Raw genomic sequence first — 22,201 nt, 5'->3', positions numbered from 1 at the left:
AGGCCGTACTGAGTTCTCAGTGCTAGAGTGAGGGTACTGGTTCTAGAAGAGGTGCTCTGCAGGCTGGCCAGATTCCAGCCCTCACCATACTATTGTCTGTGCCTCAGTTTCCTCCTCATCAGCTTAGCGTTAATACCAGTGCCTACTTTACACGGTCATCACATGGATTATTTGAGTCCCTAGTTCACAGTGAGCCTTGCTATTCTCCGGATATTAAATAACCCCAAATGTTCATGTATTGGGACTTGGTTGCCAGGCAATTGAATTAGTCAGTGAACTAATCCTTGTGGTAGGTTCATAGTATGATGGCATTGCTGGGGGTGGGGAAAGGGAGGCAGTGGGCATGGCCTAGTTAGAGGAGGTAGGTTATTGGGGACATCCATGGAAAGGATGTATCTTGTCCTTGCCTCTTTCTTTGTACTCTTTCTCGTACTTTGTTGCCTTGAAGTGACAGGTCTCCTCCACTTTTACCTACTCCCACAGCGTTCTGCCTGCCCTCAGGCCTACAATGAGGAGCTGGCCCACCGTGGACTGAAGTTGCTCTTTCCTCCCTGTACCTGCTTTCTCAGGAGTCTTATCAAGGCAGTGAAGTCTAGCAAATAAACTTGTGTATTAGTAATGTTAGCGTTTTGACCACAGGCTAGCCACTGTTCTAGTCTCTGCTCTAGGGGTTTCACTAGATGGAAACCTTTACCTGAGAGCAGAGACACTACTTTTGGTCTCTACCACGTGAAGCTCTGTTCTGCATCTGGCACACCAGCACATCCTAAGCGTATTGCCATTGAACATCTACACGGGCCCCTGTGCAGAACCAGTGGGACATGCATGAATTCCACACGCTGTCATCTGAGAGGCACAGTGGGGTATCTGGAGTGATTTGAAGACACCCATGTGAAGGGTGGCTTTTGTGGTATCCAAGGTGAGAGGACAGTAGTAGTGCAGCCCAGCGGCCTGTTCTTATCTTCCCAGCCCTGTCCATAGGGCATTCTTCCCCTGGATGGGCACAGTTGGGTATAGTCGTGTTCTTGGTCTTCCCTCATGGATACCGTGTCCCGTCCCCCTCCCCCTGAACCGCCCCCCCCCACACACCTAGCTGCTTCTTCTGTGTGGTTCAGTTGCTTGTAGTTTCATCCCAGCAGATGGGATGGACGGTTTGTACGGGCTACACCACCTATTCATTGCTCATTCTTCCAAGCTGCCTTTCTTGGGCTAGGGGTGTGGCCAAGTGGATTGTGTCTGCCTGGCATGCATCAAGTCCCGTGTGTAGTCTGTAGTAGGGAGGGAGAGAAGAAGGAAGATGGATGGGAGGGAGGAATAAGAGAATGGGAAGAGAGGGAAAAGAAGGAGGGAAGGTGAAGAGAAGGCAGGTGGGAGAGAAAGTATATCAGGGGCCAGCCTCAGCCCCAGCCTAGCTGTTCTGCTTTCTAGCCTAGTTATACTTGGCTTTCTCAAGGCCAAAACTCATCTGTGTCCTCTAAATCTTTTCTCCAAAGCAAGCTTTCCAGTCATCGGCTTGCTCTGGGTACCTTTGGTAGTGGCCCATCAACCTCAGCCTGTCAGTAGCAACCGCAGATTACATGTCTCGGTATATACTCGCTGCCAGCCTCTTTGCTCAGCGCTCTCTGTGTGTTCATCACTCCCCAACTCTGAGGACTCAAGACCAGGTTTCTTCTGGAGCAGCTGAGCAGTGTTGAGAGGCAGCACTACTCTAACTAGAGAAGAGGCTTCGGGGGTGGGGGTGAACTGATGAACCCGCACTCACAGGACACAGGCTTAGAGAGCCTTTGCCAAGTATGTGAACAGATGACTGCACACCCGCAGTCTCAGAATTAAACTTTTCTCTGCCTCAGTCGCGTTCATTGGTCAATAGAACATTCACTCTGGATTTTAAACCAAAAACACCTCTACCGGGTGCCTTTTTTTTTTTTTTTTTTTTTTTTGCTTCCAAGTGTGAAAAAATTGCAGCCCTGTATTTGTGTGGGGAAGTTCTGGCACCTAGGTTGACTGCCAGCACTGCCTGCCTCTTCTCTTTCTTGCTGTGGAGACAGCAATGATCCCAGTCCACCTGCTTGCCTAGCATGCACAGGGCCCTGAGTTCAATTCCTGGCACCACCAACCAAACCAAATTGAAAACCAGCTAGTGAAAACCCTTCATCAGTCCCACAAAGAAAGAGAAGGCCTGTGGGGGGAGGGGGGGTGGAAGGAGACTCTGGTCCCTGAGATCTCTGTGCTCCTCTCTCCATGGCTTAACACATCAAGGTTGAACTAACAAGCCAGGCATTTAGGTTGAGTGCAGATGAAAAGGAACAGTCTCAACAGTCTATTAGAAGGCGCTTCCCAACGATGCTCTGCTGCCTTCCATTTACTGTGCTCCAGGGCTTCTGAGGCCCCACAGAGTCATTCTTCTTGTTAGTGAGAGACTTACTCAAGATGGGCCAGGAGGCGTCTCTGCCCGCCAGACTGTCTTCCTTCACTGTGTGAGGAGAATTCTAAGTTGGATTTTTTCTCAGTGCAGCTAGCAGCTGCATCTTCCCCTTTTTTTCCATCCTCCCAGTTTGTTATCCGATGTGGGCAGGGCGACAGTGCTTGATTAAAAAGTGATCGGCTAGCTAGCAGGATGAGGCATTTCTGAGTGTAGAGCCTTCTGCAAACCTTGGACGGCTTTGGTCTCTTTATGCAGAGTGATAGGCTCTGTGCTTGAGGCTAAGAAAGGAGCTCTCTGCAGACTTGGAGAGCAGCTCTGGTCTCTTCGTTTGCAGAGTGCTAGGCTTGACACTGTCCACATCACAGGCTTCATCCATTGGTGTCCTTGGCCTTCTTTGTCATCACTGCCATTCTCCACAGAAATGTGAAATAAGAACCCCTCTGACATCCACCTTAGGGAGTGGTTCAGTTGACATAAAGACCACTCTTGGTCCCTCTAGGTGAACACCGCTGTTCACAGTGGGCGGATAAAATAAATACAGGCTCTGAAGAGAGGAGGAAACTCAGGATCCTTTGTGTGCAGCTAGCCATCTGACTGTAGGGCTCTGTCTGCTGCCCATGAGGCCACACTGCCAAGCTCTACTTTGCTGTTCCGTGACAGTATGGAGGAGAGCATCCACTGCCTTGGACCACTGGCTCCTCTTGCCCTCAGGCACTAGCCTCAGGACTCCTTACCTTGAAGAGATGATACAGCTCCTCAGAGGATCAATAAAATGGTGCTTTCTAACTGCCTTCTCCAGTTTCCTGTTTTTGGAGGTCTTGCTGGCCTCCAGACTAAGGGGCCATCAGCTCTTCTCCACTCCTGCCCTCTCTGTTCTTCTGGACTTGGCAAGTCAATGGTTATGTGACTCCCTCTTTTTGCCGTCTTCGTCCTCTAGTCCCTAATGCTGTGGTTGAATCTGGGGCGTCATGCATGGTAAGCACATGCTGTACCATTGAGCTGCACCCCAGCCCATGTGTGTTTCTCTCCACTGCCCCCTCTTCTTCCTCTGTTAACAGGCGCTGGGAACAAGCAGGTCAGTCCCAGGCTGGCAGCCATTTTGCCCCTCAGCAGACTACTGGTCAGTGGGCAAAGGGAAAGCAGGGGGGCTGCATGCCATGGCATTGAATTGGCACTTAGCTCAGAAGCAGGCAGTTCATGACCTGGGAGGAAGAGGAGTTTAATATTCCCTTGGAAATCTAACAGTAGTGGCGGCGGCGGCAGCAGCAGCTGTATAGCACTCATTTTTCACTCTGACTACCTTCTCTGACTACCTGTAAAAGACATTTATAATGACTTAATCACATTCTTATTTTCATTAGCTTGGTAATCTTTTAGAGATCCTGTCTCCTAGTTTACAGAACTTGTCAGAGAACCAGTGCTGAGGCTTTAGTGTCTAGGTTCCCCTTTTATTCATTTCTCTTCTGTTGCATCGCCTCCTTTCTCTCTTCCCCATGCCTCTGCCATGAGTGTTACAGTTTTCTGTCAGCTCACATTGGGGAACCTGTCAAGGCTAACCCAGGCCTGGGGTTCACAAGGATACCCCTGCCCCTCTACCACTAGCTTTGACTGGAGACTGAGAGCAGTGAAACAGTTGTATCACAAGTGGCCTTAAATGTGCAGACATGGATCTCTACAGTAGAAAGCCAGACTCAGATTGTGTTTTCATAGAAGAATCTTTACTATTTTTTTTTATTTGCATGTGAGCATGTGTAGTGACATTTTTGAGAACTCTGGAATTTGGGTAATTTTTTTTAAAAACACAGACATATAAGAATATGTATTTGTTTTAATCCCATGTGTGGAGATATGGGGTTGCTTTGAACTGACCACAAGAGCTGACTATGATTTGCCTTGTGCTCTAGCAGAAGCATGGTTTTGCCAGCTCCAGATAGTCTGCGACTGTGTGACATTTGGAATTCTGAGAAGTTTTCAGAGGGTCAGTAAATTTGAGGGCCCTGAGAGGTGAGGTTGGGGGTTGTTGATCATTTAGGGAGGTGTTTGCGGTTTGTTGACAGCAGTGGTCAAAGAAGAAACAAAAGGAAAGAAATTAGATTCAGAGATTTCCCTAATTCCTCTCTCCCCTCTATCTTGTTGCTCTTCTATCCAGTGTTAGGGGGTGAAACTGAGGCGATAAAGGGTGGGAAAAAGAAGAACCTATAAAGTAGTAAAGGCTGCGTGTGTGTGTGTGTGTGTGTGTGTGTGCGCGTGCGTGCGCGCGTGTGCACGGTGCATGCATGTGGAGATCAGAGGACAGGTTGCAGGGCGGCTTCTCCTTCCACCATGCCGGTTTCAGAGATTGAACTCAGGTGGCAGGTACTGTTACTTTCCAAACCGTCTTGTCAGCCAGAGAAGTCTTTGTAGTAGGTTAGGTGTACATTGTGCCTTACTGTCAGTAGTGTCAGGGTAAACAGGTAGTGTAAACATTGCTGCTCTGAAAACATGAGGGACTTCTGCCTCTGAGACGATGATGGGCACACAGGCCCACCATGTTGCCCCTGAGGGGATGATGGGTCACAGACCAACCATGCTGCCCTTAGGAGGGTACCATCTCAGCTCTGTCATTGCCCTCAGGCACGTGTGTAATCTTGGTACTGCACTGTAACTGTGGTTTTGGTCCTGTTTGTACTTTAAGGCTGCATCTTAAGGGGTGGTGTGTCATTGTAGTTCAGGCTGTTCTCATAACCCATAACACAATGAATGGCCTGGACAATAATGCTTCTTACAGTAAGGTTGCAAAGTCCAAGATCAAGGTTCCTGCAGATTGGGTGCCCAGTGAGGATGGTCTCCCATGTATGCCGCTGACCACCCTCTTGATGAATTCTCATCCAAGCAATAGTCCCTTCACAGGGTGACCTCATCTAATGTCATTACTTCCGAGTACTGAAGTGGGGCCTTCAGTAGACTAGAGTGACAGAACCATCAGCCTATTAGCCATGCAGCTCTTTGTGACCCTTGTGTGGCACCTGGGTGAAAGAAAGCCTGGTGTGACACTCAGTGGCTCCTGGGGGACAACAGAACATCTCGTCTCACCTCCCCTTGTCCATTTTTTACTTAGAGACTTGCTCATTTTCTTTTTGTTCCTTCCATCCTTCCATCCTTCCTTCCTAGGTGACATGCCCCTGATGGCTCTACCTTATTTTAGCTGTATTCAGTGTGTTGTGTTCCTGAGTGTTCAGCTATGTGAGTGATTCCTCCCTCGTTGATTGGCATTTTGAAGTGTGATTGTGTGCAGACAGCTGTGGTGTAAACAGGAGCAGGTGGGGGAACGGCCTATTAATAAAGGCGTGAACTCCAGGAAGCACCAGTAGAGCAGGTCCATGCATTAATACATCCGAAGGAAATCCGAATGGCAGTTAGCACATAACACAATGCCACAGTTGAGCAGGAAGCACAGCCCTGCTTCAGGGCTTGCTTTCAGAGTAATTGAGGGGCCTGAGTCCCAGCTGCCCGGTGGAGAACAAATAGACAAGTAAATTGGAGGCCTCCTTCTTATGGTTTATTGATGCTGTTTTGACCAAGTAAAAAGATTATTTACCTATAAAAGCTCAACTCAATGGTTTAAAAAAAAATAATGGGCTGTTTGAAAGGAGTTCTACTAGATAAAAGGCTACCGATGCTAATGCCGTCATCTGATATTTAGATTGAAACCCAAGCAGAACAATTAGATTTATGGTATTTTTCTATAGTTGTTTTCCTTGGCGCAGACAATGCCAGGCAGGCTTCCCTGCTCTCTGCCCAGAGTTGGGCTCAGAAGGAGCTGAGCTTCACAGTGATGCAGTGCTGTCTCATTAGCAGGAAGCTAAGCTACTGCAGTAATGAGGGCCAAAGGTCTTTGCAGCTCAAAGCTGTGATGAAGTATTCCTGGTTTTTAGTTCCAGTTGGAATTTAATGGTTTGGGGAAATAGGACTGTATGAAAATCTCAATTAGCTCAGTCTACCCATGTTACAGTCTTATGTCCCAGCTGTGCATGGTGGTAGGTGACTCGGGCATGCAGTGGACCTATATATAGCGTATGTGCTTAGATCGCGGCTCTGAGTGCTACTGTGTTCGTTCTTTCTTTCTTTCTTTCTTTCTTTCTTTCTTTCTTTCTTTCTATCTATCTATCTATCTATCTATCTATCTATCTATCTATCTATCTATCTATCTATCTGTTGGTGCATGGACTGCTTTGCTTTCTGATCAAAAGTCCCAGTGTCTTCTGTAAAAACAGTATCTGTTCTCCAGATTGGTAACAATGCCAGGCCAGGCCAGGACATAGTCGTCTCACTAAGTGGCCCATCTGCTTGACTACTGACAGATGCACCAGCAGCCCCTGTGTATAGTGAGTGGTCCTGGACATTAGCAATATGGGGTAACCAGCAGCATACATGGTAGTCCCCGAAAGACGTTTCCTGGGTGCCTTTCCTTATCCAAATCCCAGGATAACAGTTATGTGCCTGGAGAGGGGCTAGGATGACAGGCAGAGGGGACTGAGGGGCTCCCTGCCCTTTTGTCTCTTCCTCTTATCCCTCAGGGCCTCTTGTAAATGCATCCCCCCTTCAGATTCAGGCCTCCCTTAAGGATTGGGTGACTCCTTGAAAAGGAAATAAAATCAAAGCTTGATTGATCTGGCTTTAAGTTTTCAGATTTTTGTGAATGTCATATTCTCTTAATGTGGGCTCCAGGCCATATGGCGAGGATAGAAAGATGTTGCATACAGAGAGATGCTGTGGCCTTGGACCCCAGGGGCCCCGGCTTAATTAGTGCATTGAACTTGAGCAGGCCAAGGAGTTTCCTTCTCATTCTTGATCCATTGCAAAACATTTTCCTTCGTTTGAAGCAGGTAGAAGCCATAAGGACAGCAGGGGAGACATAGCAAGCCGAGAACTCACCTAATGGTTCACTGAGATGTTTAAACACTCACGTCTTGACCAGGAACCTGGCGTTGACTCCTGCCTCCGTCATTGTCTTTGATTGTTCTCTTTCGGTTTGTGCTACTATTTGTAATTCAGAGCATACTCAAGCCAGCTGAACTTTGACCCTGGTGGGCTAGGTTCTTTGAAGAAAGTTCTGTGAAACCTAGACTACCTAGAGGAAGAGGTTTGAGTAAGCCTTAAAGAGTGCTGCCTCTAATCATAACGGTCTTTGATGTCACTAGCACTGCTCTGACTGCCTGTTGACACTGCCTCATAGAAGGAGGGTAGAGAAAGCCACTGGGCCCTCACCTGGGGTTCTGGCTGCTCCCTCTTACAATCTCAGATCACTGTATGGAATTCTGCCCTGATTGCACATGGCCTTGTGATCTAGGGAGCAGATACAGCATGGAAGGTTAACTGAAAGGGAGATTCCACCTGCCATCACTGCCAGGGTGAGAGTTTTCAAAGGCGCAGCAGCTTTGGGGTCACACAGGTGCCTGTAAGTCACCCCTCAACTATACTCTGTAATCCCAATAAACTCATTGACTCTCCAGATTGGATTTTGGGGTTGTAGTTTTGGGGGTGGGGGTGCTCATGTCTCCTCATGGATCACCTGTTGTATGAGTGTTGTGGGAGGCTTTACCACCCCTGTGCTGGAGTCAAACACCCTCCCAGCTCCTTTAGATAGCATGGTGTGTTTTCGAGATGGGTGTGAGATGTGCAGCCACAGGCTCTCCTGGTAGCAAACAAAGCCCAGCAGCAGTTTCTTGAGAGGATGCTGATGCAGGCTCTCAGTCTCATGGACCCCTCCTGACAATATTGGAGCATCTCTCGTGGGCAGTGAGTCTCAACACTATTTATAATTAGTTGCCATCAAAGTTTTCCTAGTTCTGATTGGTGAGTTGTTGAAGTTTTCCCAGGTCTAGAGGTGACTAGCAGATAGCATGGACTAGACGGCTTTAGGTTGAGAGTGATAGAACGGTCCTGGGAGAAGGTGGAAGGCTGAAATTAACACATAGTGGAGTCCTAACTGGGGCACCCTCAACCCAGAGAACCGTGAGCTGCTGTGTGGGGGGCTGGCAGCTCCATGGTACATGAAAACCCCACGTGTAACATAAGCTCTGGCACCCACAGTTGGAGGATATGAAAGGTGCCACCAGGCTGCTTCATTCCTCTCCTCTCTCATGTTCCTTCTGTTAGTGATCCTGCATGGAACATCACATTAGAACTTTAGTAAGTGGCTTTCTGGGGCAAAGCAGTTTCTGAGCCACAGACATTTGGAAGGGAGTATGTTTATTAAAATATATTTTTATAGAAAACATTACCGAACTTATAACTGAAAATTTATGGCAGAGTTTTGTGGCATAATATGTTCCTAATGTGTGTGGATTTGCTCTGAACCCCCTCTGCTTCAGAACCATTGGCTAAGTGGACATTTTCCAAGAGTCTTTTTAGATCTAAACAGTGTTCCATGGAATGAAGTGTTTGGAGCTTAAATAATGTATAAATCCAGTTGGACAGGAGCTGCCTGTCAGTTTTATTAACTTTGACCTTTCCGCCCATTATAAAGGTGGTTCAGTTAATATTTAATGGTCCCTTATAGATCTTGACAGTTGGAGCCATGTTCCTGGAAACCAGGATCTTATATATGATTAACAAATGTCACTTAATCATTATGAGTCAGCTTGCAAGGGCAGGCTCTGTTCCTGAAGAAGGAGTGTTCCACCTACATGTGCTTGTGGAGCTGCACTGCATGCTGACATCCTCCAGGGCGGGGAGGCTTCTTTCGCAGGACTCTACAAAAGACAGACAGCAGTCGGCACACAGCTCTGCTGTTTTGCTTTTTGTCTGTTCCAGCAAATGATCCAAATGGTGCCAGGTGGACAGAATCCCCTTTGCCACTCTGCATAGTTAGCAGGACTCTGCCTTGCAAAGAGTCAGCAGGCTGGGGCGGCTGAGCTTGCATGGACAGAGAAGATGGAGAGCCAAAGGCAGAGAGGGTTCCTTGGGCCAGGATGGACCCTGCCAAGCTGTCTCTCCCTTCATTCCAGAAAGGCCCTTGCTTATTGCTCTCACTGCAGATTCTAGTAGGGAAGATCGAAGCCCAAGCAGCTGACATCTTGAAACATTGTCTTTCAAACTTGTGCTGTCCCTTGCTTCCATTGATTTCCCATTTAAGGAATCTGAGGGAGAAACCAAATCTGAGCAACACTCAATGGTCTGAGTTGCCTGCCCTTCTCCACCCCGAGAAGAGCCCCTGTTTCAGTGTGAAGGCAGTCTGCCTTTGTCCTGTATGGGTGGCCGTAACAGGTAAATCAAGTGCCTGTTGGAAAGTATGGGTGCTCCAAATACAGCATTTCTGCCTCCCTGGGTCACAGGGTAGCTAGCTTCTCTTTTATAGCCACTTGCAGAAACAGATCATTTTAATCGTCTTTGTTTTTTCTGTGTGCGCCCAGTGGCCTTAGGTGAGGTCATTTGTTTTTCAGGTCTTTATTGTCCTTTGCATCTAGGCCCAGCCCTTTATGTGCGGTGGTCACCATTTCATTACCAAAAGCTGCAATGCAGCCGACTCAGCAAAGACAGCCCATGCCTTGGAAAAGCAATTGGGAAGAAATTGATTCAGAATGAGTTACTATTTGTATGTTTAGTTAATTCTAAATATATATTCTAAAGACTGCTTCATTTGGGAGGAGGGGAGGAAGCATATCAGTTGTTAGAAATGGTCTTGGTCCAGGTTTTCAGCTTAGCGTCTGCACATCTGAGTGCTTTATTTATGTCTGTTTGGGACTAGGATACCTGTCAAGGCTAATTTTATTGTAGAGAGATTGATGGCAGTTCTTAGGATCTAGACTACAAAAGCAGAAGAAGGTTACTGTCACATGTCACAGAGCTGTGCTGCATTTGGCAGTGTGTGAGACTGGGGGACTATGTTTTCAGCCCAGATGTTGGGATGGCAGAAGTTGGGGGTCTGTCTAGGGAACCAGGCAGCTTTCTGCAGTGCTGGCAGACTTTCGTCTAGAGTTTAGTCACACAGATCTATGCTTTTGTCCAAACCAACGATTCTCAACCTTCCTAATGCTGTGACCCTTTAATACAGTTCCTCATGTTGTGGTGACCCCCAGCCATAAAATCGTTTTTATTACTACTTAATAACTATAATTTTGCTACTATTATGAATCACAATATAAATATCCGTGTTTTATGGTGGTCTTATGTGACCCCTGTGAAAGGGTCATTCTACCCCCAAAGGGTTTGTGACCCCCAGGTTGGGAACCACTGGTCTAAACCCATCAAATGGTACATTTAAAATCTATGCATTCCACTTTACATAAACTAAAAGTACAATGGGTTTCTATGCAACATTGTCTGGGTTAGAACTAGGAAGTGCCATTTCTTCCCTCCACAGAAGTCAAAATACTACAGGGAGTGAAATGATCTGTGTTAAGTAACCTCCAAGCTCAGCAGTTTGTCCAGGAATAAAGCAAAGGGTTCTGGCCCCAAGCCCACACCATGTATGCAGCTTCCTCTCTGCTGCACAGTTCGGTGCCGTGTGAGTGGAAATGAAATTACTGTCTCTGCCATTCCCTCCTGACCCTGTGTCTGTTTGTGCAGGTCGCTCTCAGATTGAGTCCTGAGCTGGCTCTTAATGCTGACACTTGTACCGTCACCAGTGGGAAAAGTGGTCTAGAGAAAGGTGTGCCAAGCCGAGGTCCTAGCTTACTATAGCCCAGGATCAGTCTTCAGCTTTCATTATAAGCAAGAGTTCCCAGAACTTACTCTACCTGGGGAAAACTGTCCAGCTCTTATTAGCAACACAACACGCCCCAGGCTTTCAGATCACCCCTTGAAACACCTGGGTAAATTTCCACAGCCACATCTCCCCAGTTCTGCTAGTGTTCAGACGTGTGCAGTGCTCTGCAGCGCCTCTGTGAGTGTCTCTTGGTTCACTGTGCGGCTGCTGTTTCTAAATCAGTGCAGTGGTGCTGTGAGGCCCTTTACTATGTCAACCACTTTCAGTGGTGTCCAGTTCTCATTGGTGTGCTGTTACCGTGAGGAACAACTTCTTCTGTTTCTCTTCATCTAATTATCACCTTAGGAATAAATTCCTTGCAGCAGAATGTTAGCAGCAGTATTTGAAGTAACATAAAATGTGTAAGGTGACAGAATGGCCTGGGGTTGATAATGTAACGCCTGCTGTCCCGAGCTCATGCAGTGTTCTCTCTTGTCTCTGCAGCTGCAATACCATGCAGGTCTAGCGTCTGGCCTTCTGAATCAACAGTCCTTGAAGCGCTCTGCAAATCAGATGGGTGTGTCTGCTAAGCGGAGACCGAAGGCCCAGCCCACCACTCTGGTTCTACCGCCTCAGTGAGTGAAGGGTTTGTGGAGGGCTTTCCACGTGGGTGAACATTGCTTTGTTCTCCTTTGGAGTTGGTGGGGAGGCTTTGGTTTCCTTCCAAACAGTGTTTAATTTTTTAAAAGAACCCCATCAAGACTAGAAAGTGGGGTTGGGGATTTAGCTCAGTGGTGGCCCTGGGGGATTTAGCTCAGTGGTGGCCCTCAGCTCCGGAAAAAAAAAAATATATATATATAAGACTAGAAGGTGTAACTTACCTAAGGTTTTCTGGATCAGCTGTGACATAGTTCCTAGTTTATGTGTCTGGCATATGACTTGCCAGCTGGGAGTTTTAGGTACCTCCTATCTTATTGTTCCCTCAGACCAGTTCTAAAGCTGGCAGAACAGCAGTAGAGCTGACCTGTGTGCATTCTGGTAAGCACAAGCCTAGAGGACATGTATAAGCTGGCCTCGAGTTAGAGCTGGGCTGGCTGCTGCCTTTACCCAGTACCCCATGTGCTTTTGTGGTTATCCCTAGGAGGGGTAACAGGCACAGCAAACCACCGTCTTTTCCTTTCCTGTGCCCATCCCCATAAACACCAGCTCCAGAGTCAGTCCTGTCAGACCCTAAGGGAGTCAGTCGGCAGGCCCCAGGTTGCCACCCAAGCTGCCTTTAACCCTATGCTGAGTATTGTTCCCATTTCTTCAAATGCTTAACTTTAGCATGGTATGGTGACATGTGCCTGTGAATCCCAGCGTGTGGGAGGCTGAAGCATGGGGATCTCTGGTTAAGGCTACCTTGGGCTATGTAGTAAGATTCTATCTCAAAGCAAAACCAAAAAAAGTCCAAGAACAAAAAGACAGTTTTGCCAGTCCTCGAACTTCATATAAATAAAACCATATGCTGTTGTTTGTGCTAGTTGTGTGTGTGTGTGTGTGTGTGTGTGTGTGTGTGTGTGTGTGTGTGTGTGTAAGTGTAAGTGTATGGACTGGGGATTGAACCCAAAGTCTTTTGTCTGCAAAGAGTGTGTCTTCCACTGAGCTATTTCCCTAGATCAGCATAAGAATAGGAAGCATGAATGTCTTTTCCAACTCCATTTAATAGTTGTTGCACCAGTCGCCCGCAAGCTGTGAACTGAGAGGGTCACACTTCAGAGACTGTGTGTCATTCTCTTCACTGCCCTCCCCTTTGCCCCGTCCTCTGCTCAGAGCTGCATTTTTACACGGAAGACTTGAAGGATCTAAGACATGATGCTCACCTTCACTCAGACCTTACTGGGTCTGTCTGGTTAGCAATTACTGATTGTGCCTACTATGTGCCAGACACGGTTCCATGTCTTGCAGCTGTGATTACAAGCAAGATGGCTGCTAATACTATAGTTTCCAGTTATAATTAATGCTGGGAAAAGAATAAACAGGAGTAGAGTGTGGGAGGAGGGGCCGGCTTAAACAGAGCGGTCAAACAAGGACCCACTAGCGGTCCTTGAGACTTGAGGAAAGAGAGGGCTGAGGAAGGTCCCTGCGGCACTGCAGCAGCCGGCACCTGTCCACAGCTGTCTCCGTGTTCTGTGGACCCTCTCACAGCCTGCACCAGCCAGACAGGACGAGCAGAGGCAAGTAGCACTCTCCGCATGCTGCATGCATATACATGGGCTGTGTTCTTTGAAAAGAAGCTGAGAGGCAGAAAGCTTCTCGAGGAGTGTTACTCTGTTGCTGCATCCCGTTGACTCGGTGACTCTGCACATCTCAGCATGCAGCTCCCCAAAGTCTGACGGGCCTTGTAATCTGTCATTTTCCCTGCATGGATTGTCTACTGAGGCAAGATGTTTGGCAAGAAGTGAAAGACTTTCTAATGGTCCCATAAGACCGAAGCCAAAAAGTGTTTGTTGCTAACTCTCTCCTGACAAAAGTCAGTTCTTGGTCCATCTGTTCACCATTTGTTAATTTGCATTGGCTTGAAACCTGTTTACAGGTGACATGCTATTATGAGGACACTTAGAAGCTATTTTAAGCACTAAGGCAATCAACAGACACTGTTCTGATGCCAAAGGGAAGGAGAGAGAGGAGTGTTCACAACTGTCATCGTACATTTATAATAGATCACTCAAAATACTTGGTTTCAAAGTGAGAAGTTGTTACAGCAGCCCAAGAATACAACCAGGGAATGATTTCCTGTCCATGGAGCCATTTCCTACAGAGATCGACGGGCGGCTCATCTTTGAGCTGTAGGGCTTTCAGCCTCCTGGAATCTCTTCTTAGAACTGCCTCATAGGCAGGATCTATATGCAGATGTCCACACAGCCCTTCACTGTGTTTGATGTTGGCTACAAATTTAGGACACAACATGGCTGGCGGCCCACTGGAACCATGAACAGTTGTAAAAAGTTAAACAACAACAGTAATAACAACAAAACAACCCACAAGTAATAGGTGTGTAGTATATAGGTGTGTAATATATAGGTGTGTAATATAGATGCAAAGAAAAACAGAAGGAAGCAAATGCATCCCACTGTCCCAGGGAGACACACACACACACACACACACACACACACACACACACACGCTCATACACACTCACACACTCACTCACACACACTCACATACACATGCACATTCATACTCGCACGTACGCACGCACGCACGCACACACGCACACACGCACCAGAAGAGGACATCACATCCCATTACAGATGGTTGTGAGCCACCATGTGGTTGCTGGGAACTGAACTCAGGACCTCTGGAAGAGCAGTCAGTGCTCTTAATGACTGAGCCATCTCTCCAGCCCAGAGGAGATCTTTTTAATAAGCAAAACTTTCCAAAAACGATGGAATTGAGATCTTCCCCACTTTTCTGTGCTAGTGTCTTACGAAGGCAGCATGGCGTGGTCTCTGAAGTACTCAGACATATGCATGTTAATAGTGTAACAGTCATGCCATATGCATATTAATAGTGTAATAGTCATGCCATCTTATACAAGAGTCCCAATCACAACACTTTTTTTAAAAACGCATGATCATCATAGGTTCACTTTGCCTTTAAGAAAATTCCTGAGCCCCTATGAAGCATCCAAGGTTGTCATATTAGCTAACTGTCACTTACCCCCAACCCACCACTCTCAAATTTAGATAAATTGCCCCTGATGATAATGTTAGTTTTAAGAGGCATCCTCTGTCTTGTCATCCTAGGTCAGGGTTCTGAGAGTAGCTTGCCTGGACAGGTCTGACTCTGTCTCTTAGAGTGTTCTACTGAGACTTAGCTAAGGCCATAATCATCAAGGGCTCAGCTCAGTTCAGGTCACCAAGGTCACGCAGTGACCCCAGCTGAGCTCTCTGACTATGGCTCTGGCTGGTGTCTCATTTGAACATTCTAAGAGTTCAGCAGCAAGCCAGCCACTGTTGGCTCATGATAGGAGGTAGTATTTCCCACACCACAGGCTTCTTGAGTGTCCTCAGGTATGGCACTGGCTTCTCCAAATGCAGCCGACTAAAGGATGGGCCAAGAGGAGGTTGTCCTTTTCTGACTTAGCCTCAGAGTGTCTGTTGTCCACTATCCTGTTCATCAGAGATAAGTCACTGAGTGCTAATGGCATTCAACAGGAGGGCACAAACTGTCCTTTGTGAAAGAGAAAGTGGCAAGAAAAATGTGGACAGGATTTAAAAGCACCCAGTGGAAAGACACTGCAGGGAAGGGTGGCTAAGAGCAGACAGACCCCTGTGAGGTCCGTTTACTTAGACCCACAAGTGTCCCAGTCTGCACCAAGCAGGAGCTTCAGAGAGGGCTGAGGTGCACTTCTGCTTTCAGGAGATTAGAGATGGGGACAGATGAGTCACAGGGCATCATATGAGTGTGTACCGGGTCCTGTGCTAGACAAGACCCCTGTCAGGTCAGGTGCTATTGTAAAGGCTATCCTCCGAGCAGAGTAGCCAGCAGTAGTAGCCTTGTCCTGCTGTAAGAGACCCTCAAGACCAGGCTTGGCTGTTGACATTCCCTCACGGAAGAAGGGGGTAGGGTCGCTTACCTCCCCTGAGGTCCTGTGGGCTCTCTTCTACACCTCCTGGTCACTTGCATGTAATTCCATCCTAGCTGCACTTGTCCTCATGGTATGAGGAGCTGCTAGAGTGAACTGAGTGTGGAAGTTAGCTGAAGAAGGGATCCTTCGATGCTGTGTTAGGGAAGTCAGCATCTGGCCTGGGATAAGACTGCCTGTGTGTGGTATGGCTGCTTTAGGTACACCTGTACTCTGAAGCCTGCTAAATTCAGTGGCTCCCCAGGTTGGACTTCTGTGGAACCAGACTTTGATTTTTCTTGGTGCTTTTAAAGGAGAGGGGAGGATGTTTGTAGACATGTTCCTGAGCGAGAGTCCTATGTCAGGTGCTAAGGAAGATCCACTTCAGACCCATGAAGTTTTACCAGGTTTCCCTCCTTCCAGCTTGACCAGACTTCTAAGTTTCCAAGGTTAGGTGGGCCTTAACCAGTGAAGAGAGCAGCCAGGACTTCCCGGGATTGCCCCCTCTTGCACCCTCTGTACTGGCCCTGCTGAGCTGTGCAGTAGCCGTGAACAGGAATGTGGGACAGTTGCAGAATGTGCTTGAACAGTAGTCGCCTGCACACTTGGTTGCTCCTGTGCTCCACAGAATGAGTGAGTGCTGAAGACTCACCGCCCCCCTCACTCCCGAAACTTCTCACCCCTTCCACCCTCATCCGAAGAAGCTTGTAAAGAGGGGAAAATGGAGTGCATTCACAGCCATCCTGAGTGCTCCCGCTCAGTGATGCTGCTGGCAGAAGGGGTGCTGCTCCATCAAAAGAGGCTGTCTCCCTGTTGCTATGGAAACATTGCTGTACCTCTGACCCCCTCATTGGATTGAGGCTGGCTTGTGTCTTATTTGATTGGTCTGTGAGTCCTGTTCTGAGAGACCTGTATTTAGTATCCATCAGGTGTAGCTATAGCGGGCTTGGCTGTGCTTCTCTATTACCATGGGATGCTAGTTTGGATTTGTGTGGTCAGGCTGAAGGATCCAACCCAGCATGCCTCAGCCTCATTTAGGTGTGAGGGTAAACTAGTTTCTCTGAAAGGTTCTTTTTGAAAATACTACCACTATGCCATGTAGGCAGGGCTAGCAGCATCTTTTCACCACATTTTCTTGTCTGAAAAGATCCTGCCTGTGGAATCAGAGCACCGTTCCTTTAAGGCCTTCCTTGAGAGGAACAAGCCATTCTCTGCTGGTTGCTCGCCCTGTGCTAGTTCTCCTTTGGTCTTCCTTTTATGTTTGTCAGGGTTTCCTTTCCTTGTCTTGCTCCTCTTAGTAAACAAAGCATACTGGTTCAAAACCATCTCCTGCAGGAACCCTGTCTCCGAACCACCTTTCCCTGCTGATTCCCATCTCACCCTGCTCTGCTTGGCAGCCAGGCTCTCAGAGCTCATGCCTTGTCTCCTCTTTTCTCTGCAGCCTGTGTGGTCTCTGCTGTTTGCTCCGGTTTGTCTCTAGAACGGCAACAGTGGAGTGCAGGCTGTGGCATCTGTCTCCCATTTGCTCAATATGGAGCTTTTAGATTCACTCTCGTTGTGTGTGTCAGTGCCTCGTCCCATTGGAGGCCAAATGGTGTATTTTTGACATCCTTTGAGCCGCCGAGCTGCCAAGTGACCCTTCCTCAATGTGTATTGTGTAAGACCTTTAGGAGCCATCTTCACACCACATGTGTTTGCGTAATAGCATCACTGTGGCAAACGTGTGCAGTGCAGTTGCTGGAAAGAAGTGCCATCAACTCGGGGCAGGGAGAGAATGGCGCCACACTCACGTGTACTTAAACACAGGGCCTTCTCTGTGCCACTGATTTTGCTTTGGGACTTGAGTCTCCTGCTACCACTATGTGTGCCTGGCTCCCAAGATCACCCACTCATGGCTCCCCATGGTAGCTTTGTTCTCAGAAGGCTCGCATTGCCTTTTGTTTAGTGTAGAAACACCAGGGAGCAGAGCGGTGCTGTTGCGTGTCCTTGGTGGGAGTGAGGGATGAGTGAGGGCTGCTTGGGCCACTGGTGTGTCATCCACCAAAGGCAGTGCTTGTGTGGGAGGCTGTCCTGTGGCTCTCTGCCTCTTGCCACTCTAAGACCTTTATAAGAGGGAGGATTTGTTTTCTTTTCTAGCTTTGTCCCCATCAGCAGCTGTGAAGTCCAAAAATTTGCAGCACTACTATAAAGTCATGTCCACAGTGACCATGAGCTTACATCCTGTGTGATGGTGGCATCGTGGATTGTTTTTCACTCCTGAGATTATTTTGTTGAGGATAGAATATGTTATATGGTGATTAATTTACATTAAATTCATTGCCTTGTTGGTGACAGGTGCCTGAATCAGAGCTGAGTTTAGTTGACCTGAGCACAGCCAATAGCATAGCCTCTGACTGTCCCTCTGTCGAGGCTTTGCACAGCTTACAGCAGCCTCAGCCTGCACTGGGGCTGTGGCAGAGCAAGTGTTTGGCCTGTGCTGCTGTCCCACAGAGGAGGGAAGCATGCAGATAAAAGTTTGGGGGAAAGTCGTCAAAACTTAGGTAGAAATTCACTAAGCCCTTCTTTCCCCCATTGGCAAGCATTAAGTAACAATATTCATTAAATACCACAGAGAGGCTGTGTAATAAAGAAATAATCCTAGGCCTAGGTGGCTGCAGTTCTCCAGAAGAGCTGAAATTGAGAATATAATTAAAGATTAAAACATTGTTTGCATTCTAGAACATGGAGAGATCTTTTCTCTCCATTGCGGGACCATATTAATAAGGAGGAGATCAGTTTCCAATAACTGTTGCTGCTGGGGCTCAGTTATTAACACCGTTATGTCTGAGCTTCTGACTCAGGACTTCTGCCCTTCTCCTCCAAGACTGGCTAGCAGTCCCAGGCCTTCCTCAGAAACAGCTTACATGGGCTGGGGAGACGCCCAGAGGGCAAAGAGCCGCTGCACAAGCATGCGGAATGGAGTTAGAGCTCCAGTACATGAAGAAGAGTCTAGTCCATGTCCGTCTGTTTGGTCTCCTGAGTGTGAAGAGTGGGTTGAGAGAGCCAGGGTTGCCTTTACAGGAACCTCAGACCCTGCAGCCTCCTGCTACCCTCTCTTGTAGACACAGTAATTTTCAGTTTATTCCTTTTACCCAGTTCACATGCAAAGGCAAAGATATTGATAGGAACACTGCCAGAGCCAGCTATGTTTATAACTGTGGCTGACCGGCCATCTCAACCCAGGAACAGAAAGGAAGCCCGGCAGAGCTGCATCTGGTCTCCAGAGCTTTTGAGGCAGGTCTAGACACTCAGCCTCCCAGGGGCTAGGGCGAGCACAGGGCCTTTCTCTACCTAGCCTCGCTTACTGGGCTGTGACAACCCAAACATTATGTCACTCCATCTTTGCCGCTGCTTGCACCCGCTAATTTCCCAGGGCTATTGAAACAGACTTGGAGAGCATTTGAGGCCAAAGGTGTGGAATTGCCCGCCTTGTGGCTCTCTCTCCTTATTGCTCTTTAGAGTCTCCGCTTGAGGAGAGACAAGCCCATAAACCTTGTTAGGCTCATGCCCTTGTGTTAATGGTAGGTAGAAGAGGACAGAGACTGAGTCTCTGGGATGGAGGGAAGATGTAATGTGATGCGGTTCCTGTGCAGAAAAGAGTGCTCTCTCACTCCTCATCCAGTAAGGGTTTTTAAAGCCCAGGCTTCTCCATGGTACCCAACACCTTTCTCTGTGTCTCTGTGTATCTGTGTCTCTCACTGTCTGTGTGTGTGTGTGTGTGTGTGTGTGTGTGTGTGTGTGTGTGTGTGCGCGCGCGCACGCATGTGCGCGGGCACGTGGGCACGTGTTTGTGGAGAGCAGAGTTCAACCTCTGGTGTCCACCTTGGTTTTGGAGTCAGGGTCGTTTCCTGGTACTGAGGTGCTCTTTATTCTCTTAGGGTGTCTGGCTGTTAGCTCTTGGCATCATCCGACTGTGTCTCTCTCCCTAGTGGTGTGATTATAAATATGGAGCATGCCCAGCTTTTTATATAGGTGCTGGGGATCGAACTCAGATCCTCATGCCTGTGTGGCACCTACTTTAACGACTGAGTCACCTCCTACCTTCCCAACAATGCTTACAAGACATTTTAGGTGTGATTGCAGTACCCAGGACTCATGGTGAAGTGTGCCTGTAAGTACTGAGTGTTTAAGTGGCCAGGAACCAAGGGCTATTTAGACAGAAGAGGAGTGTAGGGGAAGGGTGCAGGGATTGAACTTGGAACCTTTCACAGAGGAGTGGGCCCAAAAGCCAGCCTTAACACTGTTGAAGAGCAGGCCCTTGGGGCTGGCAAGCAGGGCCCAGTATGTGGCAAGTGGTATATTAGGAAGATGAATCAAGTGGCAGGTTGCAGATGAATAAGCTAGTCCTTTGTAGCTGTTTAAAAGATAATTGGTTCGTGTTACTTATCTTTTATCCCCTCTCTTTGGGCAGGAGAAAAGTCTCTGGGAGAAATAAACGAGGAATCCCTCATAAATATTAATGCAAAAATCTGTCCGTGGAGAATAAATATAGGGACATTTTGTTTTAAATGCTCTATATCGTTGCAATTCATTAGCATATATGTTGTAAAAGCTGCTTCTCTTCGCTTGAGAGAACTGTGTTCCATTCAGCTAATAGCCACAGACCAAAATCTGTAGCTTGTCGGGACTGTAGTACTGGAGACATATGGCAGAACTTTGCTCCTTGTTTCAGCCAGAGGGGTTCTGGTTCCTCGAGCTCAGAGGACTGCCTCTCGACCCCTGATGTTCCCAACCCCCACCCCATCTGGCCTCTGTTGGGACCTTTGATCTGCTCTCCATGCACTCCTGTGTCCTTTTCCACTCAGAGCAGGTGAGGTGTGGATGGCCAGACCAGGAACATCATGGCAGAAAGGGTTTGTAAACAGAGGGAGAGAGGAAGCATTCCTTTCAAGGCATGTGCAGCTTGAGGTGCTCACAAACCTCAGACAGAGTGATGGATGGGCCACATTTACCTTAAATACTCTAGCATCCTGTTGCCAAGCATGTGGTCAGCATACCACTGCTATTGGAGTGGGGTCATGAGACCGTCTTGTGTATGTGCTGCTTGTCTGTCAGGCTCTCTGTACTCTTGCCTGTGTTCATGTGTACACTCATGCCCTTATCTGCAGAATGTTCACAGATAATGGAAACTGAGTACTGAATTTCAGGAGTCCAAGTGCATTTTTCCATATGAGCCCATGTGTGATGAAGCCTAATCCACGTTGACACAGTGGGAGAGCAGCGTGTTCTCTTCCCAGTTTCACAGACAGAAGGCTCTTGTTGCCACAGATCTTAGGAACCTCAGCATGTTTTTACTTTTTTAAATCAAGTTGGAAACTGCTATTTCACTTACAGGAGCCCTTTCCAGCTTCTCTTTGGCAAGTTCAGGCTGTCAGCGTAGGTTGAGTAAGGGTTCTTGGAATGTAAATTCTGGGATGCCACATTGTTTATCTGAAGATGTTTCAGACTGTGGTTGACTGCTGGAACCTAAAGCAGCAGACAGCAAAGCCGTGGATGATGGGGGATAGTGTGTCTGAAACCTTTACGATACCGTTGTGACTCTAGGGGAGTGCGTAAGACAAGTGACAGGCGGCAAGGGAGACCACTGAGCTATGGTGACAACTCTGTCACATGCTGCCCCATTGACCTCACAGAAACCTGAAGCCATTAGTGCCCAGCTCTGGTCAGCATGGGCACCTACAGCCCTCAGGGACAAGCTTTGGCCCCAGCCCTGCCATGTCCTGTATTTGTCTCAGACTACATGTAACACAGACAGAACTAAGAACCTCTGTCTTCTGTAGACACTGAATCACAGAGCAGTCGCACAGACTAGGGAACAGTAATAAAGAACCTAGCCGTTAAACCGTGAGTGGGACGTGGCAGCCTGCAGAATCAGTTTAAAATGATATTTCATTGCGCCCTCTAATTGCATTTCTCCTTTACAAGGTGATTTTATCCAGGAAGACAGCTGTCTGCTGTGGCTATTACATCACTGGCCATTACAGGGCAAAGGGAGAAAAGAATGGGTGGTTCCTAGAGGCTTATCAGATAGGCTCTGGTCCTTTTAAAGCATTGCATCAAGTCAGAATCACAGTAAAGAAAGCTATGGCTTCATTATATGTTGAATTTTGCTTAGTACAAGTCTTCCAACAGCAGACATGATAAAGTAATTGAGAGTAAAGGGTATTTGTTTCTTTTGCATAACAAAGAGCTGAGCCTAGGATTTTCTGCTTTTCACACCATGGGGTTCCCAAGTAAAGCCGGGTGTAAGTGAGTCTTTGAAATCCTGTTCTGCCTGGGCTGGAAAGCAGTTCCTGTGACCTCCTGGGGTGCTGCTTTTTTTTCTCTCTCTCTCTTTCTGCTACACTGGCCATTAGTAAGCTATAGGTAAAAGGAAGTCACAAGGGTCACCGTGTAGCCTAAAAGCCATGGAGAAGCAGACAGCCAGGTTTTCTGTTCACTTCTGAAGACTCCAGAGACT

The 22,201-nt window shown here is 47.7% G+C and overlaps 1 protein-coding gene across 1 annotated transcript in view; it reads left to right on the top strand.

The window, feature by feature from the left end:
* Med27 (mediator complex subunit 27) overlaps window positions 1-22,201 on the top strand; it is a 172,460-nt gene that overhangs the window by 49,067 nt on the left and 101,192 nt on the right. Inside the window, exon 3 of the mRNA XM_032902936.1 lies at window positions 11,598-11,728. Within this exon, the coding sequence (XP_032758827.1) occupies window positions 11,598-11,728 (131 nt within the window). The remainder of the gene's footprint in view (window positions 1-11,597; window positions 11,729-22,201) is intronic.

This window comes from Rattus rattus, chromosome 5 (assembly GCF_011064425.1).
Source record: "Rattus rattus isolate New Zealand chromosome 5, Rrattus_CSIRO_v1, whole genome shotgun sequence".
NCBI lineage: Eukaryota > Metazoa > Chordata > Mammalia > Rodentia > Muridae > Rattus > Rattus rattus.
This window is presented reverse-complemented; position numbering and strand designations above follow the sequence as displayed.